This window comes from Candoia aspera, chromosome 3 (assembly GCF_035149785.1).
Source record: "Candoia aspera isolate rCanAsp1 chromosome 3, rCanAsp1.hap2, whole genome shotgun sequence".
Lineage (NCBI taxonomy): Eukaryota > Metazoa > Chordata > Lepidosauria > Squamata > Boidae > Candoia > Candoia aspera.
In genome coordinates, this window is record NC_086155.1 from 118,569,589 (window position 1) to 118,593,380 (window position 23,792).

The window sequence follows — 23,792 nt, forward strand, 5'->3', positions numbered from 1 at the left end:
GGCAAGCATGAAACAAGCCAAGGGGTAACTTAAGAGAAAATGTTAGAAGTCTGCAGAGAAAAGATAGAATTTCACTATGGTTGTAACTGCAATAAGGACAAGACCAGGGTGTAGTCTGTGCTCAGACTGATTTGTTTTATTGTTATAACTATAGGTCATAATGATGCAAAATAGCATAAAACACAATAAAGCAACATAAGAATGGAATGGAATGGAATGGAATGAATAAAAGAGTGTTACACACAAAGAGGTCAAAACAAGATAAAGCCAGGGCTAAGATTACAAACTTAAAAAATATTTCTGAGTTTAAATGATGACAGGCAAAAGTAGCAACCATACTACAATAAGTTGGAAATAGATCTGCAAGAAGATTATTCAACTGTTTGAGGTTCTGTATTCACCTACCGTGAATAATTTGGACCTAATCTTAATGTAAACGGGGCAGAAGAGGTGGTGAATTGTGTCTTCCACTTGACTGGCACCACAGGGACACAGACACTATTCATCAGGGCACTTACAAAATCTCCCTTCAAGGCATGCTGAAGACTTGGTCAGATACTGGGAGAAACTTCCATGTTTTTTAAAGTGATAAAACCAAGGTGAAGTTTTATTGTAGTAGCATCTTTACTGGTTGTTGTTGTTTATTCGTTTAGTCGCTTCCGACTCTTCGTGACTTCATGGACCAGCCCACGCCAGAACTTCCTGTCGGTCGTCAACACCCCCAGCTCCCCCAGGGACGAGTCCGTCACCTCTAGAATATCATCCATCCATCTTGCCCTTGGTCGGCCCCTCTTCCTTTTGCCTTCCACTCTCCCTAGCATCAGCATCTTCTCCAGGGTGTCCTGTCTTCTCATTATGTGGCCAAAGTATTTCAGTTTTGCCTTTAATATCATTCCCTCAAGTGAGCAGTCTGGCTTGATTTCCTGGAGGATGGACTGGTTTGATCTTCTTGCAGCCCAAGGCACTCTCAGAATTTTCCTCCAACACCACAGTTCAAAAGCATCGATCTTCCTTCGCTCAGCCTTCCTTATGGTCCAGCTCTCGCAGCCATATGTTACTACAGGGAACACCATTGCTTTCACTATGCGGGCCTTTGTTGTCAGTGTGATGTCTCTGCTCTTAACTATTTTATCGAGATTTGTCATTGCTCTTCTTCCAAGGATTAAGCGTCTTCTGATTTCCTGACTGCAGTCAGCATCTGCAGTAATCTTTGCACCTAGGAATACAAAGTCTTTCACTGCTTCTACATTTTCTCCCTCTATTTGCCAGTTATCAATCAAGCTGGTTGCCATAATCTTGGTTTTTTTGAGGGTTAGCTGCAAACCAGCTTTTGCACTTCCTTCTTTCACCTTCATCATAAGGCTCCTCAGTTCCTCTTCGCTTTCAGCCATCAAAGTGGTATCATCTGCATATCTGAGATTGTTAATGTTTCTTCCAGAAATTTTAACTCCAGCCTTGGATTCCTCAAGGCCAGCTTGTCACATGATGTGTTCTGCATACAAGTTGAATAGGTAGGGTGAGAGTATACAGCCCTGCCGTACTCCTTTCCCAATCTTAAACCAGTCCGTTGTTCCGTGGTCTGTTCTTACTGTTGCTACTTGGTCGTTATACAGATTCTTCAGGAGGCATACAAGATGACTTGGTATCCCCATACCACTAAGAACTTGCCACAATTTGTTATGGTCCACACAGTCAAAGGCTTTAGAATAGTCAATAAAACAGAAATAGATGTTTTTCTGAAACTCCCTGGCTTTTTCCATTATCCAGCGGATATTGGCAATTTGGTCTCTAGTTCCTCTGCCTTTTCTAAACCCAGCTTGTACATCTGGCAATTCTCGCTCCATGAACTGCTGAAGTCTACCTTGCAGGATCTTGAGCATTACCTTACTGGCGTGTGAAATGAGTGCCACTGTTCGATAGTTTGAACATTCTTTAGTGTTTCCCTTTTTTGGTATGGGGATATAAGTTGATTTTTTCCAATCCGATGGCCATTCTTGTGTTTTCCAAATTTGCTGGCATATAGCATGCATTACCTTGACAGCATCATCTTGCAAGATTTTGAACAGTTCAGCTGGGATGCCGTCGTCTCCTGCTGCCTTGTTATTAGCAATGCTTCTTAAGGCCCACTCAACCTCACTCTTCAGGATGTCTGGTTCTAGCTCACTGACCACACCGTCAAAGCTATCCCCGATATTGTTATCCTTCCTATACAGGTATATTCTTGCCACCTTTTCTTGATCTCTTCTTCTTCTGTTAGGTCCTTGCCATCTTTGTTTTTGATCATACCCATTTTGGCCTGGAATTTACCTCCAATGTTTCTAATTTTCTGGAAGAGGTCTCTTGTCCTTCCTATTCTATTGTCTTCTTCCACTTCCACGCATTGCTTGTTTAAAAATAATTCCTTATCTCTTCTGGCTAACCTCTGGGATTTTGCATTTAATTGGGCATATCTCCCCCTATCACTGTTGCCTTTTGCTTTCCTTCTTTCTTGGGCTACTTCTGGTGTCTCAGCAGACAGCCATTTTGCCTTCTTGGTTTTCTCTTTCTTTGGGATGTATTTTGTTGCCGCCTCATGAACAATGCTGCCAACTTCTGTCCAGAGTTCTTCCGGGACCCTATCTACTAAGTCCAGTCCCTTAAATCTATTCTTCACCTCCACTGCATATTCCTTAGGAATATTAGTGAGCTCATATCTAGCTGATCTGTGGGTCTTCCCTAATCTCTTTAGTCTGATCCTAAATTGTGCAAGAAGAAGTTCGTGATCTGAACTACAGTCAGCTCCAGGCCTTGTTTTTACCGACTGTACAGATGTCCGCCACCTTTGGCTGCAAAGGATGTAATCAATCTGATTTCGGTGTTGTCCATCTGGTGAAGTCCATGTATAAAGGTTGTTGGAATCTTTACTGGTATCACTTTCAAAAAGCTTATCTCTGATATGTTCTGTTCCAAGGGCTAAGTTCCTCTATGGGGGGGGGGGGATATATTTATAGGATAGGTGACAAAAGTCTGGTCCATTAATTTCCAGCTGTGGAAGAAAAGTTTGGCAAGGTGGAATTCTTGAAGGCTTTCTAGTTTCTTATAGTGTATCAGAAATGCAAGATGTTCTCTGACGGTGATGGAAGGTAACCCTACCTCCATCCCCAGCTAAGCAGCGGGAGTGCCCTGGTGGAGGCCCAAGACTATCTCCCAGCACCTATACTCCTGCTGCAGTGTGGCACACTAGATTGCAAAGGAACTGAAATGCAGCTTCAGAAATTGTAGAGGGGAAGGAGAAAACATCCCTATAGCAAGTACAGGGAAAGGCCATAAATATATTTTTATGAATTTGTTAGAAGAGTGGGAAAGAGCATATGTTTAGGACCAAAGTGTAGGTATGGTACAGCAAGAGCTGATTGATTAATGGTGCCTAAGTATAATCATGTCTGTTCTCATTGTGTCCTGATTTGTGAAAATATCACAAAATCTGAGAACAACCAGAGCAGTATTTCCTGGGTTTCAACCTGAAATCAGAACAGTTTCAGGACAAAAGCCTCATTGTATAGAACTAACCAATTGTTACATATTGACAAGGACTATAAAATTCTCTCCATAATTATGAGTTTTCTCTATCTTCACTCCATATCAGTGCCTGTTGCTAGTGGGGAAGAAGGAACACTAATCATAGCATTCAGGCATGGGTTCAGTTCATACTTACATTAACAAGCCCAGGAGAGCAACATAGTTTTAGTCAGGTCTGTGTCACCTGGGGCAAACATGGATTCCGCACCCATTTTGGCACCCCCTGAGCACTCATTTTGGTGCGCCCCCAGCGCGGCACCTGGAGCACATACCCCACTTGCCCCCCCCCAGTTGCAGCCCTGGTTTTAGTGACATATCTGTGCTCCTCTTAAATCACAGGAAGAGGTAACATTTACTCCAAAATGTTACTTAATTTTTCCAAAAACTGTAATGGCAGGAATGCTTCCTAATATTATGTAGGCACCCACCTATCTAATGTTAGGGCTATGCAGCCACTCAGATTTGACTGCCAAGAAGCCCTTCAGAATGAGTGGAGGCCCAAATGTACCACCTGTCTGTAACTCTTAAAAGCAGCCATGCACTGCCACATGGTCCAGAAAAAAAAATGCAGCTGCTTTAAAGCACAGCGGACAAATGCTATGGTTCTGCCCCTGTACATTGCAAAGGATTGTTTAGGAATCAAATCAGAAGCACTGCACAGGGCTATTTAATACTAAACACTGGAAAAAGTGTAGAAACCTAGCCATTTGGAGTTTCCAAGATGGCATTGGTCACAGCATTAGGAACCTAACAAAGGAAAATCTGGCAAATAAAGAGACTGAATGAGCTAATAGGTCTTTTGTACCACTGACCACTATGAATTTATATTCCATAATAAGAAGGTCAAGTGTTCTTTTGTCTTCTGGGTCAAACCTGTAGCAGTTTTTGGAGTTTCCAAGCTCTGTCAGGAAAGATGCCTACTTGTTATTGTGTTGCCATATCAACTTACAAAACACACTATCATGGATCTCAATATGCTGCATTATTAGTATATACCTGATGATGGTGTGGGAAAATCAAGTGAAAGTTCTATATCCAGGGAAACATATGATTAGGGAGAAAAAGAAGATTGAACCCAAAATCCAGATTCCAGTTAGGACAAAATTTCTTTCAGATTGAACCAAAGACCATTTGGCTTTCAAGGAGTACTGGACTAGTTCTGGCAATAAGATATGAGCTATCTGGGATATTCCTATGCTGAAATAGTCATCCTCAGCTTATATGCCATATACATAAATACATGCCCAAAATTTGAGGAATTCACTTTTAATAGCATCAAAAGTAATAATGACAAGATGGGACTGTATGTATGTATGTCTATAAATCTGTAGTAAATTAACCCAGGAACAAGATTCCCTGGACACAGGATTGGTTCATGTGAATCATAGATATAGTTTGTTTTTTTAGTACAAAAAGGTGCCACATTTACCAAGGAATTTATATTCTGATAGTGCTAGAGAAGATCCAAATAATTTTGAGGCAGATTCATTGCTTCTTTGCTACAATCAGTCTTTTTTTGTAAAACACAAATGGTTAGTCTTGAAAGCAGGTCCTTCATGCCCTTTTCTCTTCTTCCTCCTGTTTTTGTTCATTGCTCATCTTAAGGAAGAAGAGTTCTATGGAACTCAGAAGCTTTTTCTGCTGTATGATATTTTTCAGTTGGTCCTGATAATGACATGATGTTACAGTCATTGTTTAGTTGTTTTTTCACTTTAATTGATGTACTTTTCTATCTATATTTTTGATACACTGCAAAATACTTAACTAAAATACTAATTACTACCTTCCTTATGTGGATGTTTCTTACATAGATTTTTCTCCTACCCATAATGGAGAAACTCATTTACTGAGTTGTGAAAGGATGTGCAACTAAGTATAAGTCAGTTTTCTAATTAATACAATTTGAGATGTCATAAGTAGTCAAACTGAGAATATAATCTGAGAATATAAACCCTCTAAGCAAGAAATTCTTTTGCTGTTTTATAGTCACCAGAGAATTCGAAACACTTGTCAAACAAATCTTCTCCAAGAGTATGCAGGGATGTTGGTTAATTAACTGATTTGCGTCTTTGTGTCATCAGTACTTTTATAGTACGAAAGTGGAAAAAGCCCCAAATCACCTTGAAAGTTACTTCTGATTAAACCCAATGTTTCAATAAGTAATCAGATGAAACTTAAACCCTTCTGAATGTAAAGCAAACTTTCTTTCCTGGGTGGAACCTAGTATGGGTGGGAGTAAGGGATTTTGGTCAAACAAATAACATAATCCTGGCATTCTAATAGATAAACATCATGTTATCCCATGACAAAATATATTTGTAATTAAGTGAAGTCATCTCTCTATAGAGAATTAAAGCCAGCTTCACAAGTTTTCAATATTAATATACAGATACTTACTGAAGTTCATTAATACACTTCCCATATGAAGAAACAATGAATGTGTGTTTATAACAGCATGAATATTTACACTGTTGTACAGCCAATAATAGCTTTCTAGTTTGCCTATCTGATGAATAGGTCCACAGAAATTTAACTTACCAAATGGAATATATATGATTGGATAGAGACTAACACTCTTCCAGTAATCTTGGCTCTACCCAGTTTTGTCCATTTGCATAAGGGAAATATCAAAAGAAATCATTCCCAAATTTTCATTTAAAGCTTGGGAGGGTTAGTTTTTTACATAATGTGGGTATTGTCAGAATCTCTTCTCATCTATGCTTCTTACACTGCCATTTTATGATGCCATTCCTTCAGCATTCCAAAAGTAAGATGACTTAACAAAGAAGAAAATGTTTAATGTTTAAAAAGGAACTTTTTTAATTAAAAAAAAAGAGAGGTAAATTTCAGAGCACCAACTTGCTTCCTAGACTGCCATGGGGTCAGTTGATACTATATTTTCCACCAGAATTCCAAGAAACTCATGCAGTGCAAGGAGACTGAAAGGGCACAAAATTTCTGGTTTTAAAATTAACTCATAACTTATTATAATATAAATTATTAAGGAACATGCACATTTTCCCAACCCACATATTTTTTCTGAAATTTTCCCATCTCCACAGAAGAATGTGAATATTACATTTATGAAAGTAAAGCATTTCAATTACATTTCAAATAGGTTGAAAAACGCATTAACAGAAGCACACCAATGCCCCAATAAGCTTCTTGTATTTGCTGGCAACTTGTACTTTTTTTAAAAAAAAAAAGTGATTGAAGCACCTGGCAGGCCATATTACAAGGCTGGATGTCTGCATTCAATTCATTGGTTACACATAAGTAGTGCAATCCTGGTATACACAGTGTAAAAATGTATGTACACAAATGCTTTAGCCAGCATCTTCAATCACCATACTGTATATCAAAGTGTCGAATAAAATATAAACACAATATACAAAACATTAAATCATCCACTTCATTTCTCATGACTTGCTGGTGAAATATATGAGCTGAGTCCCCAGTAAGATGCATTATTTACTTAGTCTATGATATTTCATCATATATGTTTGATGCTCTAGTTATCATCTGCATCTGAGAGCCTTTTCATGGAATTTTCTTGGCAAAATTTTTTACAAGGTAGGTTGCCAAGTCTTTCCTTAACCAAAATATAAAGCAACTGAAAGAAGCCATACAAGATCGGAAATCATGGAGAGAGCTGGCTTATGGAATCGCCAAGGGTCGGATACGACTGAATGGATAATTCGATTTGATTCATCATCTGCATGGGAGCTCAAAAAAGACAGGATGGTGGTCATGACTGCATGTTCAAAAACCCACCCCTTTTTATGCTTTTGAGGCTTCAGGAATTAGCTCCATTAAGGATCAGTCTACTGAGATCAAGAATGTAGCCATGATCTCCAATCAGAATATCAGTATATAGAATATCAGATGCTATGAGGAAAAAAGCAAAAGAAGAGCTTTTGCATTCATGGCTTATAGGAACCTCTTAGCATACTAGTCATTATAGGACTTCATCTAAGTGTATGCAATGACTAACAAATCTATACTGTGGGCCAGTTCTGGCCCAGCTCATGCTAGAGATATTCCAATCTATAACTCAGTACTTGATACAGAGTGGGAGCTAGAAAAATTAAGCGTTGTTTCCTCATAGTCTAGCATTGGAAAAGCCCACCACAATGCCTCTATTGACCCCACCTTTTTGAGGGGGGCAAACATTAGGGACCCCCCCCACCCCGATTTCTTCCCCTTTTTTCACCAGCTTAAACAGATCCATTGCCAGCATAGCAGCACCCTCTGCATACTTAAATGGGAATAGGGGCCACTGAAGTCAATATACTTACCACAGAGTAAGCATACATGAGAGCCAGTTTGGTGTAGTGGTTAAGGCATCAGGCTAGAAACTGGGAGACTGTGAGTTCTAGTCCCACCTTGGGCACAAAGCCAGCTGGCTGACCTTGGGCCATTCACTTACTATCAGCCCTAGGAAGGAGGTAATGGCAGAGCACTTCTGAAAAACCTTGCCAAAAACTGCAGGGACTTGTCCAGGCAGTCTCCGAGAATTGAATACAATTGAATCTTAACTGATAGTCATTAATACAATTCATAGTAATTTAATCTTCAAACTGCCCCTATGGTTTGGGGAGCACAGGTTCTGGCAAGTACATATGTATACATAGGCATAGCTCAATACAAGTATGTCACATGCACACATTAATTGGAGGAATAAGATCAGCAACACACAATGGCTCAGGATGGGAGACTGGGTTACAGTAAGATGGAATAACTGGTAAAACTGAGGACTTCTTTCAGCCTCCATGATCTCTGTTCTCATTCCCACATAAGATGTTGTGATTGAGGCAACTGATGGTGGCCTGATCACAAGGAATACTCTGATCCAAGTCACCACTGAGCACCAACTTCAATACTCTCCCTTCTTCTACTTCCTAGTATGGTATTATACCTAACTAAAGGCCCCCTGCCCCCAATGTTTTGGCATGGTTACCACAGGGCCATTCTTACAGCATGACAGAGCTCTTGTGAGTTACTTCTCACAATGTCAGTAAAAGCAAGATATGAACAAATCTGATTATTGTCAAAACACAGGTCAAATGGAAATAAGCTGGCCTGCTCAAAAGAGGGGACCAAGTAGTCCACTAGTTAGAATGGGCAACTACCTATAAGAAGGTTTGAAACATGACTTTATAAATAGAGTTAATCTTCAATTGATATTCAATTGATCAATTCTTGAATTTTTTATTTTTTGGGGCGGGGTGAGCTTATCTAAGTGGTTCCAGTCTTGCTTCCAGCTGAAGCCTGAGAACTCTGAAGAGGAGAGCTTCATGGAGTTTTCATTACCATTCCTGGTAAATGAAGGTCTATTCAAAATTACCCCATTCCATGTCATGATCTGAATCCAGGCTTTGTCCAAGCAGATGCACACCCATATTAGACAGCAGAGTTCTTAATTTATCACAAATAAATGGTTACTTGTGTGACTTGCTACTGAAATTCTCACAAGTATTTTACCTAAACAGGATTTTTTTCTATCCAATTTGAATTTCCACAATATACATACCTTAAATTGCAGCATTTGCCACATCTTTACTTACCAAGCCTCCGCATGTTGAAAGTGCTACAGATGAGTTTTTGTGCAATCGCAAAATGCCTTGATAAAAACAAAAGTCTTCAGATGGGAATGTCTGTATTGACTTGGTTCTCCCCTTGCCCAGTGTTTGTATTGTAAATCCAGGTGCCACAAGAAAGTTGGAAGTCTTAAGATCAAGTTGGAAGTCATGGCCAAATCCTTGGAGATGGAGATGTAATGAGTCAGTTGTTCCCCCTGAAGCTGATCGCTTCCTTCTTTCATGGTGTGCAATTGCATGGCTGACATAATCCCCATTTTGGTCTACTTCATATGCTGTCACAATATCATATTCTGTAATCAGTCAAGACAAAGAATCAGAATGTAAATGGCAGGCACGGAATGCAGGCACAGTTCCAAGCATCCACAAATATATTTCAATTTGCAACTTAGCTACTTAAACAATGTTAGCTAAATTAAGATTCCAGTTAACTATCATCGATATATCAATGAAAAGACAGAGGTAGTGAGAGGTGAGGGCTAAAGATGGAAGAGTGACTTGTTTAAGGCTGTGATGCCAACCTGAACTGAGAACTTCAGGCAACTCTATCATTCAGCTGCAGTCAGCGATGCAGGTTTTCAAGAAAATTTTCATTTGCAATGTACCATACCTTTGTCATGAACACTGATGGTGAGCAGGCGGGGGCCCCTATCCAGGGGGGAAAACACATGCGTAGTAGTGAGGAGTTGAGCAGCCATTCAAAGAGACACAGAACAGACCCGCCTTGACTTTTGGGTTTATCTGTCTGGGTTTTTCCCACGCTTCTTCAGTTTGTTAGGATTTTCTATCTAATGTAGCAGTAATAAAACACTAGAGACCTATTCCTTGTCTCAGCGTGGTTCCTGGCTGTTAGGACACATTGCAGAATATAGGATAAAAAAAAATGAAAGCATAACAAGTAGGTTTAAATAATGTTACATTCTGTAGATATTTTACTGTGAATATTTAAAGGCAATAGGATCTTGCTTTATATTACTTAAATCAAAAAACACCCTCCCCAAACCAAGAGATACTAAAATAATTCATATACTAATCTTAGGTTTCAAAAGAACAGTGTATGGTAGAGTATACTGACAACAATTTTTCACTGAGGGTACATAAGGGTAACTTCAGGTTCACTACTTATTGATTCCGTTTTACACGGAGATAATTCTAATTCAGGACTCCTAGAATTGTATTCCTTTTTCTAATCTGCGCTAATCTGCTAAAATCCAGTCTGAAATCAAGATCTGGAGGTGGCAAGATTCTATGCAAATTGGTGATTCAAGATTCGAAGCCAAAAATATTTAATTTAAATTTTTTTGAGATTCACTAAAAGATGCAACCAGAGCTTATAATGGAGAGAATAGGCAATCATCTAAACTTGAGCCAGTTTTGGCAGAGTTGGATGAAAATTTTGGATGGTACACTCTTTAGAGAATATACACTTTGCCAAGTTTTAGCTGGAGTGATTTAAGGGGTTCACTGCAATATATATACATATACATATACAGTGTATATGTGTGTGTGTATATAGTGTGTGTGTATACACACACACACATATATATACACACACTATATATTTATATATTATATAAATATCTACACACACAGTATATATATATATATATATACACACACACACGCACACACATACAGTATATATATATATACATATAGTGTGTCTATGTATACACATACTATATGTATATATATATATATATATATACTGTCAGAAGTAGTATTGTATGTGTGTGTATACACACACTGTATATATATATGAAATATTCCCCCTGCATTTCTTTTAAAGACAGAGATCACCAGCATGAGAAAAGTGTAAGACAGCACCCCCTCCCAACTGTCATAAAAGTCTATAGAAAAGTTGTATTGAATTGGTGCAGAACATACCCAATTTAAATGTAACAATGCTCAAAAATCATTTTAAAAGTTTCTAAATGTTGAAGAATTCATCACCAACTGACTACTTGTTTTTCTGGGCTGCAGGCTTGTTGGTATTACCATAGTCTCTTTTGGGAATAACAGATTATATGTTGCTTGTGTGACTTTTCCTTAAGTCTGAGAAATTGGGTGTAATCGCTGTTGATGGCAGTGAAATAGTTGAGTCAATCACCTGGGATAGATTCACAGATTCAGCTGAAGATTTCATGGGGCAGTGGTGAGTCAGTCAACTCTTTGAAGCAAAGAAACCATTCAAAGCTTTGCTATATACAACATAGCCCATGTATTTACTAATGGACTTATGAAATGACTTTTTTTTTCCTGCATAAAGGACTAGAACAGTTTCTACCTTATGTTACTATATACAACATATTGTGTGAAAGAACATGGAAAAAAAAATATCTTGCTATAGTTCGACAAAAATCCCTGAATCTCAGAATGATGGTGGAAGAGTGGAAGAGATATTAGAGATCATTTCATTCAAACTCCTGCCCGGTTAAATTATGACTTAGTAATTGAAAGCAATTTATTGACTAGTCAAATGCCTCTTGACCCAAAGATTAAATTCACTTCATTCACTTCTCCACCTCTGATAAAATGATATTCTACCAAATAGACAATACTACTTCTGATAGGCTATTTTAGTATCTGAAGTAATTTAGGCTTCCATGAACTGAAATAAAATCCGACCAATCAGTACAATGCTGTAACCAAAAAAAAAAGTCAGACAAAAGAGGCAAAGATCTCGCTAACATAGATAATAGAAGAATAACATAGATAATAGAAGAATAACATAGATAACAGAAGAAAAACTATGCACGTTTCTACAGTAAGTATGTTTAGGCTGCCATCTTAGAGAGCTTTATGTTAGAGGAAGCCTCAATGAATTCCACAGGACTTACTTCTCAACACACATGTACACTGTTGTTTATTCAATCATTATTCTATCCTCTTTCAAAACAGTTCAGGAGGGTGTATTTGGCTCTTATTAATTGACTCAAGGAGATGTGCGCATAAGAACCAGTACATGAAAGAATTTGCCCAAACAAATGTTTTTTGATGTACTGAGGCAGGAGAAGACAACTAGGTATCACTGCAGATAGGGATCAAGAACACATCCATTCTCCTTAGCCCAACTTTTCTTTTACAACACTAGAATTTGGGTTAGGACATTTGGGACAGCTCCTCTGAACTGCAAAAAATTGGATATCTACTAGATGGCAGCAAAGACACACAGAAAAAAATAATTCTGGGGTGCCACGTAGTGTATGCCCAGATTTTTGCAGCCCAGATGCAAAAGAAAATTGTCAGCCCTCCCAGGTAAACCAGACAGGAAACACGACCAGATGAGCTACCTCTAGTTTATTGTTAGGCTACATTAACAGAATCTTGCCAGTCTGAAAGTACAAACCTCCCACCCTCCCTATTTACCACCTAACCAGTAAAGGGTGGGTCCTTTCTAAGTTTCTTTCTCTGCCCATTACTCAGTTGTGGACTTCTCCCTCTATTATCAAATTGGTCCCAAGGCAGCATCTCTTACCCCCATCTTCCAAGGTCACCTTCACATTCCATTACAAAAATGCTGTAGGAAAAAGTATTTTGCCACAAAATTAATTATCCCACTGGTGTTATTTGCTGCCTCAAAATAGGGCTATGCTTGCTTAAAAAATGATTCAGAGGAAGCGCTTTGAACCTCATGTGAGAGAAGCACCTCTCTGCTATGCAAATCATTTAAAGCAGCACATCTTTAACGTGATTTTTTTCCAGATTCTTACATGAGTCGGATATGTTCTCATACAACAGCTGTACTGACTGGGGATTCTAGAAGTTGTGAAAGGTGAAAGGTCCCCTGTGCAAGCACCGAGTCGTGACTGACCCTTTGGGGGGACGCCGCTTTCACAATGTTTTCTTGGCAGACTATAGCGGGGTGGTTTGCCATTGTCTTCCCCAGTCGTCACCTTCCCCAGCAATTTTACCCACCGCGGAAGGACAGAAGGCTGAGTCGACCTGAGCCAGCTACCCGAGAATCCAGCTTCCGCTGGGATTGAACTTGGGTCATAGATACATCTAAATGGTGCCTTATTGGGAAAGGCTGTTTTAGAGTATATCATATAAAGCTCCTGATAAAATTAATGAGAAATATTCTAATGCAAATCAAAGGCAACTGAATGATTTAGAATAGCAATGTTCACATTTAGCACCCTCTAGTGTTCATTTCTACTCCATGTGTACATACAGTATATTCTTTTAATACACCCTAGTAAATTATCACCTAAATATTACTGAACTGCAAACTTTTTTCACTGTCCTGCATTTTACTCTTAACAGGGACCTCATCCTTGTTTTCTAGACACTTTTATAAAACAGCAGCAGACAAGCAAATTGTTTTTTCAGAAAAGAAAACAAGTATTCTTGCCTCTTTTGCCAGCCCACTTGTTTTTCATGCCAAGCACACAGGAAGAGTAAAGGTGCAGAAGACATTATCCTGTCATCGTTTCTTTGAAGAAATGGAAAAGGTTTTCACTTGCTGTGTATCAGTGTTTCTCAACCTCAGCATGTTTAAGATGTATGGATTTCAACTCCCAACCCATGCTGGCTGGGGAATTCTGGGAGTCCACACCTCTTAAAGTTGTTGAAGTTGAGAAACACTGCTTTATATATAACATAAAAGTGGAGCAGATTGGTAGCCAAGCAAAAGAGACATTTCCTCTTGGAGCCTTTTCACACTAGGGACCCTCAATTCTTGCTATGTTGACATAACATTCTGATGGCATAATGATTCATGGTTCTGGTCTTCCCCTCTGTCCTAGATTTTTTAAAGCTGATGCCCTCAAGGTATTTTCATGTACTGTCTGCCCACCTCTTCCCAAATAGGGGAATTTATAATTACCATAGCACCAGTAGGCACTGTGGGTAGCTTAATGAGGAAGGATCAGATGTTTGGTGGTTCCCAAAACAGAAGGACAAGAGTGCCTAAATTATAGCCAGGGAATAAGACAGTTTGGAGTAGTGGATAAGGCAGTTGCCAAGAGTCAGCACTGTCTGGTAGGCACAGAATGAATGAATGAATGAATGAATGAAATGAAGACAAGCTTGGCTGAAGACAGAATCACTCATATTCATTCTTAGTTAGATGGCTCATGGACAGAATCTAATATGATACATGGGGCAATGACTTGCACTGTCACATGAGACTTGTTTGACCTTGTGGAGACTGAGAAGTGGATAGGACCATCTGCAGCATGAATAGCACAACATGTCTTTCGAACCACATCTTCCTGGCTCTTCAGGCATCTGGAAGGCATGCATGTCTGAATTCAAGGGGTGATTTATGATTTTTGGAGGAAGGATGTGATGTCATCAGCCTTGAAAAACGTGGTAGTGTTCTCTCAAAAAAGTCATATCTCCATACATCTCCTGTCTTCAACACCCCCTTTGATGAAGGTTGCTGAAAAGGTTATGGTGGGGCCTAGCATTGGAGGACCCTAGATGAAAATGATTATTTGGGTCTTTGGCAGGTTTCAGTCCAGGACAGAAACAGCACTGGTTACTCTTGTGGATGTTTGCCAGGATCTTGATGATGTGAGTATGACCCATTTTGTCCTGTTAGATCTCTCAGTGGCTTTTGTTACCATTGACCATGCTATCTTACTGGATTGCCTACTGGGGTTGGAGATGCTACGTTGTGGTGGTTCTGTATCTTAGTGAGTGGTTCCATTTGAGGAGAAAAGCAGTTGAGCCAGTGAGTGTTCTAATGGGGTACTACAGGCTTGACATTCTCTGTACTACTTTTTAAAATGGAGCTCTTAGGGAAGATCTTCCACCAGCTCCAGTTGAGGTATTATCGGTTTGCTGAGGTGCACAGGCTGTAGATATGGCTGTAGGCCAGGCTGTAGATACGATGACAGTCCTAACCCTGTCTGGAAGTGGTGAGGATCTGGATCGGTAGAAACAAGCTCAGACCGAATCCGACAAGATGTGGTGGCTGTTGATCTAGAGCAGTTTCTCAACCTTGGCAAGGCTAGCTGGGGAATTCTGGGAGTTGAAGTCCACCTGTCTTAAAGTGGCCAAGCTTGAGAAACACTGATCTAGAGACACCCCAATTCAGAACAATTCCATTGTTAGCTCTGGGTGAGGCAGGGAGGGGCTGCTGAGGGTTCCATCCCTGCATGAATACTAAGACATGTGGGCCTCAAAGCAATCCCTCTCTGTGGTTGCCCTCACACCCTTGAACTCCTCACCTCCAGAGACCTGCCTGGCTCCTCCTTTATTAACCTTCTGCAAGCAGTTCATGGAATGGGTGAAGTTTTTTTTTTTTTGAAGCATTGTTTCATTGCCAGTTTTAATGCTTACCCATATTGTGTACCATCAGGACTTTAACTGCGTAGGTCATTATAAAAATACAGTAAAATAAATAAATAATATTGGAGACATTATGTACTGTTAAGAAATAAATGCTCTTAGTAGAAGGGAAAATGAAGTTTCCACCCTCCTCTGTCTGCTATAAAGATGCCTTGGGCTGCTGGAGGAGGGTTGAGTATCCCATCACTTTCTATACCAGAGAAGGAAGGAAGACACAGTTCTTCTGCATATTCAGCAGAGGGGGGCCCAAGCACCCCGTCTCCCCTTTGCAAGTGTGTTCCCTCCCTTGGGTGATATTCCTTGGTGCTTAAAGTGACCAGATTAGCAGCCAAAACATTACTACTCATTAATGTTAATATTAATAATTTTTTAAAGATTTTTTCTATCCCTCCTTTATTATTTTTATAAATAACTCAAGACAGTGAACATACCTAATACTAATACTCCTATTTTCCCCACAACAACCACCCTGTGAGGTGAGCTGGGCTGAGAGCGAGTGACTGGCCCAAGGTCACCCAGCTGGCTTTCCTGCCTAAGGTGGGACTATAACTCTCAGCCTCCCGGTTTCTAGCCTGGAGGCTTATCCACTAGACTATTCACTTAGTATTCAAAAACATGAATATTTGTTATTTACTTTCATTTCTGGGATAGTTTTTTTTTAACTGGGTTTTATTTGCTTGGTTGTTTTATGATTTTAATAAAAGCTGCACTTCCTCCTATCATGGTTGTGAGAAAAGGGCACATGTGTATGTGTTCTCACACAGGATAGTTACTTGGACTTATTCTGAAATATTTGCAGGGCAAACATAGAGCAAGTCACTGATTGGCTTTATGAGGTTCCTATTGCTATGTGATAAGACCTCACTGAGAGCAACAGTTATTCATTAGCTTGAATGTGTGTGGGTGTTATTTCCTCATCCATTAAGTTATTATTGTTAGGTTTTAAGTTGCAGGGCAGCAACTCTGGACTGGAAGAAAGCCAGTAACAAATATATCAGTTTAATTTAAGAAAGTCATGTTCAATCCTTTGACACAGAGCAAGGAAACACATCAAATATAGCCCACATTTCACAATTATTATTATGCCAAATAAAAGCAGATAAATCCAATAATTCAGTCTTACTAATAAAACCCAGAACTTGGCACGTATAAAAAACAGCAAGATTTTAAAATAGCCCCTTAATAAGCATATTATTTGGAATTAGTCTCAGAATTCAGTATCATTTACTCCCATGGGGATTTACAACTGGATAAATTAGATTTAACAGATTAATTGTTTATCCTTTAAATGTTTATCTTATTCTTATCTGAATCCCCACAGAATTATACAGCCAATATTATGCAAGTTTAATTGACAGCAAGTCCCATTATGTTGGTGGGGCTAAATTCCAAGAAAGTGTTCTTCCCTCACTGATTACAGTGAAATATATTTCCAAACATGCTTAAGATTAAATGATGTAAACAACCCCAGTTTTACAATTCCCCTAGCCCTGAAACAGGAGCTTTTGGACTGCTCATTGGATCGTATTAGTGTGACAAAATCTCAGTTAACTTCTCTGAAAGTTCATACAACATAATACAGCACATTAAAAATGCACTCCTATAACCACACTACTAAAACCTATGGAATTCATTTCCAAGTAAACATGCACAGGCATTTATACTCTTGAAATACTACCAGTGAAGAGTTGGTGCATTTGCAAAGGATTATAAAGGAAGTCAAAAGATTATTTTCAGGTATCAGTCACTTTACAGACAGGACTGCTATCCCTTGTCATATAACTTGATCAGTCAGACAATTAATAAAATTTAGATGCAACGACAAACATTGCGAGTTCTGTTGACTTACCACTATTATCTGTGAAGTACAGCAACTCTGAATGCAAAGAGGAAAAGAGGAGATGCTGGCTCCCAACTGCTGTTTGACCCACACATCCCTACGAAATAAAAGGATGTAAGAAACGCAAGCAAATTTGAAACAGAAGAAGAGGCAAAGAGCAACAATCTTTTTTTCTTCTCCAATATCTTGCAAAGACTCAGTGAATGCAGTTAAATTTTACAAACAAGCAAAAAACTTTTAACGTTTAGGAGAACACCCCTGAGACGGAGATATTCCCTTTGACGTCATTAATGCGGTTGTAAGGGAGTCGGGTCGGGTGGGGTGAGAAAAAGCGGGAGGCGACGGCTCCAGTACGGTTGCCCTGAGCGGACGTACCTTCAGCTGTATTTCAAAGAAAAGCCAAAGCCACAGCCCCGCTATGCTGCTGGAAGGCATCCTCCCGAAAAGTGATGAATTGCAAGCAGTGGGATAAATCGGACGGAGGGAGGCTGGCTCCTGATTTGGAAAGGGAAGTGGAGCCCTCTTCCAGGGTGGCAAAGACCTGCATCTGCGGGGGGTTCTGCAGAGAGGCAGCCTAAAGCGACTTTATGACAGGAATGAACAGATCTCTCTCCCGTTGGCGGCGGCGGCGGCGGCTGCTGCGCGGCGAGGAGAACGCCCAGTGGCTGCTAAAGGGTGCCTGACCAAAAGTGGCGGGGCTGATGGTGGCGGCGGCGGCGGCGGCGGCGAGAGCAGCGGGCGTGGAAGGGGCAGGCGGATCGAGGCTCCGTGGAGCGCCAGGTGTAGCTCCCCACACCCGCCGCCCCATGCGAGCTCCTGCAAGGACCTCCGCTTGCGGCGCGGGTGGGGGGAGCCAGCCGGCTCCGGCTGAATGACAGTCACTTCGGCCCCGCCCCTCCCGCACCTGCAGCTGCCGCGAAGAACGCGCCGCTGGGATGGAGAGTGGGAGGTGGGCGGGGCTTTGCTGTCGCCGTCCGTCTTGCTCGCCTTTGTCCTGGCGAGCGAGCCAAAGAGGCAGGCAGGTATGCGAAGAGTCCGGCGAGAGAGGAGTTTCGGGACCCCAGGGCTCGCTAGCAGCCAGCCCTTATAAATGCAAGCGCTTTCGAACAGGTGCAGAGTGCATACTGTATGTCTTCTATCCCTTGGAAAGGGCTGGTCTTCACCCGAAGCAGAGAGAGGTGACAGATTCATAAACCTGAACTCTGCCGTCGCTGGATGCACGTGTGTTGGGGTGGGTGGCTGGGGGGGACGAAATACATTTTTTTTTTAAATTCCCCTGGTAAAAAATAGTAAAACTAACACAGGAGAAAGCACGCCAGGGTGAAGTGATTCTTACTTTTATACTTGAAGGGAAGTCCTTGCACTTGATGTTTTCATTGAGCAGAAGTATTCAGGAGTGCTTCAATCTATCACCTCAAAACTTTTTTTAATCTCTTCTTGATCCATGGAAAAGATAAAATCTCAGTCATTGAGAGTCGGGCAACATACAAGTTTAATTAATTAATAATAATCATAGAGCTTAATTCCTTACTGGTAAATTTATGTAGGACCTCATCCTGGCAGACATTGTAATGTGCTTTCCTCCCATTGAGGAAGCATTAAAATATGCCAGTATAATTTGCTCTGTCATGACAGCTAAACTCTAGTCTGCCTCACAGTAATGTGTGTGTATGAAAATGAGTAAGATGGCAGAAGTGGCATCATGATGCAGGCCTCAGCCTTTCTGTGTGTGTGTGTTGATGCTGCATGCATGTTCAAAAGGGGCATGACTTGCATCACAACAATGGCTGCCATCTAACCCCCTACCTCCCAGATGCCACTGCTCCCTCAGGAGCAAGGCAGTAGAATGCTGCAACATTAATGTAGGCCACGTTAAGAAAAGCAATTGCTGGATTTCCTGACAGTAGGAAAAAGTTCCACCAATCTTTCTACCTAACATGTGGAGGTGCTGGTGTAAAATATGAGTTTTGACAGAAGGCTAGACCCATGGGTCTCTCCTGTTTTGCCAGGAAGCCCATCACTCATCCCTGCTGGCTGGGGAATTCTGGGAGTTGAAGTCCACATATCTTAAAGTTGCTGAGGTTGAGAAACACTGCTGTAGATTATCTGCAAATTACCTCTCTTACTTGATATCTCTCTCGATCTCTGTTTCCTGCTTGGTCAGTCTTGATTGCTCTCCTGTGCACTTTCTCATTGGCTTATTCTTGCTCATTCTCTCAAAAATGGCTGATGGGGGGACTCTTGTTAGGCACTGGAGGGTAGACTCCCTGCTTCTTCTGCCATCTCCCCAGCGCCATCATTGCAATTTGTCCTTTCCGCCATCCCTGCTGCCGGAAGAGTGACCAGCAGCAGCATTCAATTTACAAAAGGGTTTTGAAAAGTGGGAAAGTTTGGGTTATTCTAGGTTCACGTGTGTAGCCTATAACTAGCAAGCTTTTTGACAGAAGCATTTAACAAATGTGAAGAGATAATTTTGTACAGGGCACGATTCAGCCCTTCAAAAGATTAAACCCCACAGGCTGGGGCTGAAAAGGGTGAGTGTCTGTGCTGCGGCTGAAAGCAGCCACAGAAGCTGGGCAGATCCCAGTCCATGACTGCATCATCACCATGGTCACCACCAAAGCACTGGAAAGTGAGCATACAGCAAAGCTTGTGTCTAGATAGAAAATGCCACTTTGACTTTTGACCAGCTATGTATAGAATTAGGCAGTGTCATCTATTGGCTGGATATGAGACAAAGACAACATCATGAACACATGTCCTTAAAGAATGGTTAGCAACACATGTTTGTGCTACAGCGAGGGAATGTGTGTTTCAAGACCAGCAAAGATTTGTTAAGTGCTGCCACTTTCTCTGACCACCGGTTCCATCCATCCATCCATCCATCCATCCATCCATCCATCCATCCATCTATATAACAATACAGTTTAAAAATGGCCTTCAGTTATAGGCATCTCTGTGTATAAAAATGAATTCAAATTTTGTAATTTATGAATTTATACCCCCCCATGCACACATTTATGCTGATGTGGAGATCCTTGTCTGCATGCAAACTGTGGCTCTGCAAGTAGAAGTTGTAGACCTGTGGACTAAAGTAGCAAACACAGTGTGCTCCTGAAAATAACAGAAGAGAATCTCTCTGAATATATCCCTCTTCCTAGAACCAGACACTAGGAAATATGGACAACAAGACTTCCTCCCAGTTTGTCCATGGAAGAGGTCTCTCTATAAGTGGCCATTCTTTTTCCCCAGGACCTTCTCTGTGTCTGAAGTCTCCAGACATGGAGATTAACTTTCTCATACACAGTGCACGCAATGCATTGAGATAAGGTGTGTGGGGGGGGGACTGTACAATAAAGTGCATTAAAAGACTTGGAAAGGAATACACCAATGCTTTGCAATGGATTTGTGGGGTCAGTCTGATTTACTATGACCCAGATTTGAGAATTTATTGTAATTGCAGCAGGTAATGGAATTGCATCTAGCTTTGCCACCTGTCCTATCTGACTTCAGAGTCCTAAGTGGGGCTTATTTCCAAGTGTACATTAAAGAATCAGCGTAACATTCGCCCGCAACATTTGCTCCAGTAAGTGGCATATGAATACTGCCTGTTTGGGGCTTTCTTCCCTCCTGTTTTCTTTTCTTTTTAAAGAAGTTTTTGAAGATTTAAAAACAAACCTAATTCAGCCACCTGTTAATTCTCTAGACAGTAGTAAAAAAAATGTTTAGATATAAGAGAAACCTTGATGCTAACTTGCTACTACATACTATGAAACTCCCTGTTTGCTAGCTGGCTAAACCAAAAATATGAGAATAAAAAATTGGCAACCTGAAGAGCATGACACAGTTTTCAGTGCTGTGACAAATTGCATGGAATTAGGCTGCTTCTCGGAGTGAGAGCTCACTCAGGAGAGGGAGCTGGGAACTGTACAAACGCATATAGTTGACTCAGCATCGGAATTGCTCTTCAGTAGCCTGCCTTCCCCAAAATCATACTAAAGCATCAAACTCCTTTTTTACACTTACAGCTACAGAACTATTTATTTTCTCCCTGGCTTCAGTACAGGTAGTCCTTGCTTAACAATCACATTTGGGACTGGAATTTTGGTTGGTAAGTGAAGCTGTCATTATTTATTCAAATTCAAATTTTGTTACCACCCATCTCCCCCAAAAGAGGGACAGATTAAGTGAATCTGACCCGATTTTACGATTTTTTTGCGGCAGTCATTAAACAAATCACCACAGTCATCAATAAACCATGTAGTCGTTAAACAAATCATGTGGCTCCCCATTGATTTTGCTTGCTGGAAGATGGCTGGGAAGGTTGAAAATGATGATCACGTGACCATGGGATGCTGTGATGGTCATAAATGTGAACTGGTTGCCAAGCATTGGAATTGTGATCACGTGACCGGGGGGACACTGTGATGATTGTAAGTGTGTGGATGGACTGTAAGTCAGGTTTTTCAGCACCATCGTAACTCTGACTGCTGCTAAATGAATGGTTGTTAAGCGAGGACTACCTGTACAGAAAATGCAAACTGATGTAATCAAACTGTCATATAATTCTAAGGCTGGAAACCAAATGAAAACCAGGAAAACATTATCCTTCCCTGGGTTACATCACAACTTTTCGATTGCAATTTGCATTTGGAAGATTTGATTGCTACAAAATGTGGCAGCTACGTTTGTAACCATTGCACATATTGTGATTGTATCATGTGCTTATTCAAAGTTCTGCATGAATTATCACTTGCTTTCTGGCTCTGTTCAATACCTGAAGACCTAAACCAGGAGTAAGCAATTCTTGAAATTAATTCCCAATTTGTGGAATTTTATAGAAATTATATTCTGTAAATATACAGTAGATATGATCTTATTGAACAGATGGATGTTTTTCTAAAAATAGAATACATCTTTCAGCAATCTTGGTTGCCCATTTTAGGGATTTTGCTTGCACCTTTAACTTTACAGGAAATATTTCACTGAATTAAAAGAATGGAATCTAGAAAGCCTGCTGTTCCCCTTTCCCCCCAATCTAGATGGGATACTTAAAGTGGTACAAAAAATCAAGATGATCTTGGCTCCTATTTTGTTAGAGATTTAAAATAGATCATTTGAAAAATTGTTATTTTGGAAGTGAGAAAGAACCCTATGAATTGTGCAGGTTATTGTCCAATATCTTTGTTAGACGTTGATGCTGAGAGTTAAACAGCCACTTTGTCATGAAGGCTGCATAAGCTATTACATTCAGTCATCCATCCATCCACAATCTGGTTTTATGATAGGATGTCAAGCTTCTAATAATAATTAGCATTGTGTGCTGATAAAAATAAAATGGCTAGTCTGGCATAATTCAGTGTGAAAAAAGCATCTGATGTGGTGCAAGTTGAATGAAAATGGATTTTCTCTACTATTTATTTCTTGGATAAAAGTTTGCCCTTTCAATTCCTCTTCTGGGTAGTTATTAATGGGATTATCTCCTCTGTAATCAAAATGAGACAGGGAATGTGTCAAAGATGACCTTTAATACTTAATTTGGAGAGTTTGGCAAGTTTAATAAGGCTATCTAGTGATTCAGGGAGTACCTGTTTAGTGGAAATTATTATTTCAAACTGTATTACCTTAATAAAAGGGGTATCAAGTGATGGATGAAAATACCATGAGTTTGTGAGGAAGAATAAATATGGTGAAAATATGGCTTCAAAACTGATCCATTATTTTGAGAACTGTACCTATATTGGTTCCCCTTAAATATTTTAAGCAAATTTATAAGCTAATTGTATTTTTTTAAAATTGAAAGTAACAAATACCTTGAATTTTTCATTTAAATCAACAGCTTTCATGTAATAATAGTAGTGTAGGTTTTCCTGATTTTAAAGTATACCATCGCACAATGCTTTTAACTTCAATAACATATGGGAATGACAATGATATTAACTATATACTTCTGTGGGTCTAACTTGAGAGTTACATTTGACATCATTGAAACACTGGCAAGTGCTTGGTTCCAATGATAATAAGAATTCCAGGGATTTTCCAGCATTTAAGGTAGTTTGACATATTTGGGCTTTATTGAAAAAGACATTTAAATTTGATATTAATTCTCATGAGAAAATGGTACCTTGGAATAATTTAAAAACAGAAATAAACTTTTTTTAAACAAAAACAAAACAAAACATGGGTTGAAAATGAGATAATTGCTCTTAATTAATAAGTACTGAGACTACTAAAACCTTTGAAAGATTGCAAAAGGAGTATAATTTTGGGGGGAGATGGGCAGTGATAGAAATGTGAAAAGTAAACAAACAAACAAACCAATAAATAAATAATTTTCTAAAAAATGCTGAATAGCAATAAATCAGGGGTGAGGCAGGGTGGTGGTTGAGCCCCTGTGACATGTTTGTTACAGAGAATTTTCCTTCTGTATGCATCTGATCTGTTTCTTTTATTGTTCCTGCTTTTTCTGTTTGTTCCTCTGTTTTTTCTCATTT

At 40.0% G+C, this 23,792-nt stretch overlaps 1 protein-coding gene across 1 annotated transcript in view; it reads right to left on the minus strand.

Moving 5' to 3' along the window:
• Nucleotides 1–17,733, minus strand: part of ADAMTS16 (ADAM metallopeptidase with thrombospondin type 1 motif 16) — an 85,788-nt gene extending 68,055 nt beyond the window's left edge. The window contains exons 1-3 of the mRNA XM_063299929.1: nt 17,674–17,733; nt 17,308–17,395; nt 9,126–9,451 (exon numbers count right to left, since the gene is read on the minus strand). Of these exons, the coding sequence (XP_063155999.1) occupies nt 9,126–9,451; nt 17,308–17,395; nt 17,674–17,733 (474 nt within the window). The remainder of the gene's footprint in view (nt 1–9,125; nt 9,452–17,307; nt 17,396–17,673) is intronic.
• Nucleotides 17,734–23,792: the final 6,059 nt, after the last annotated feature.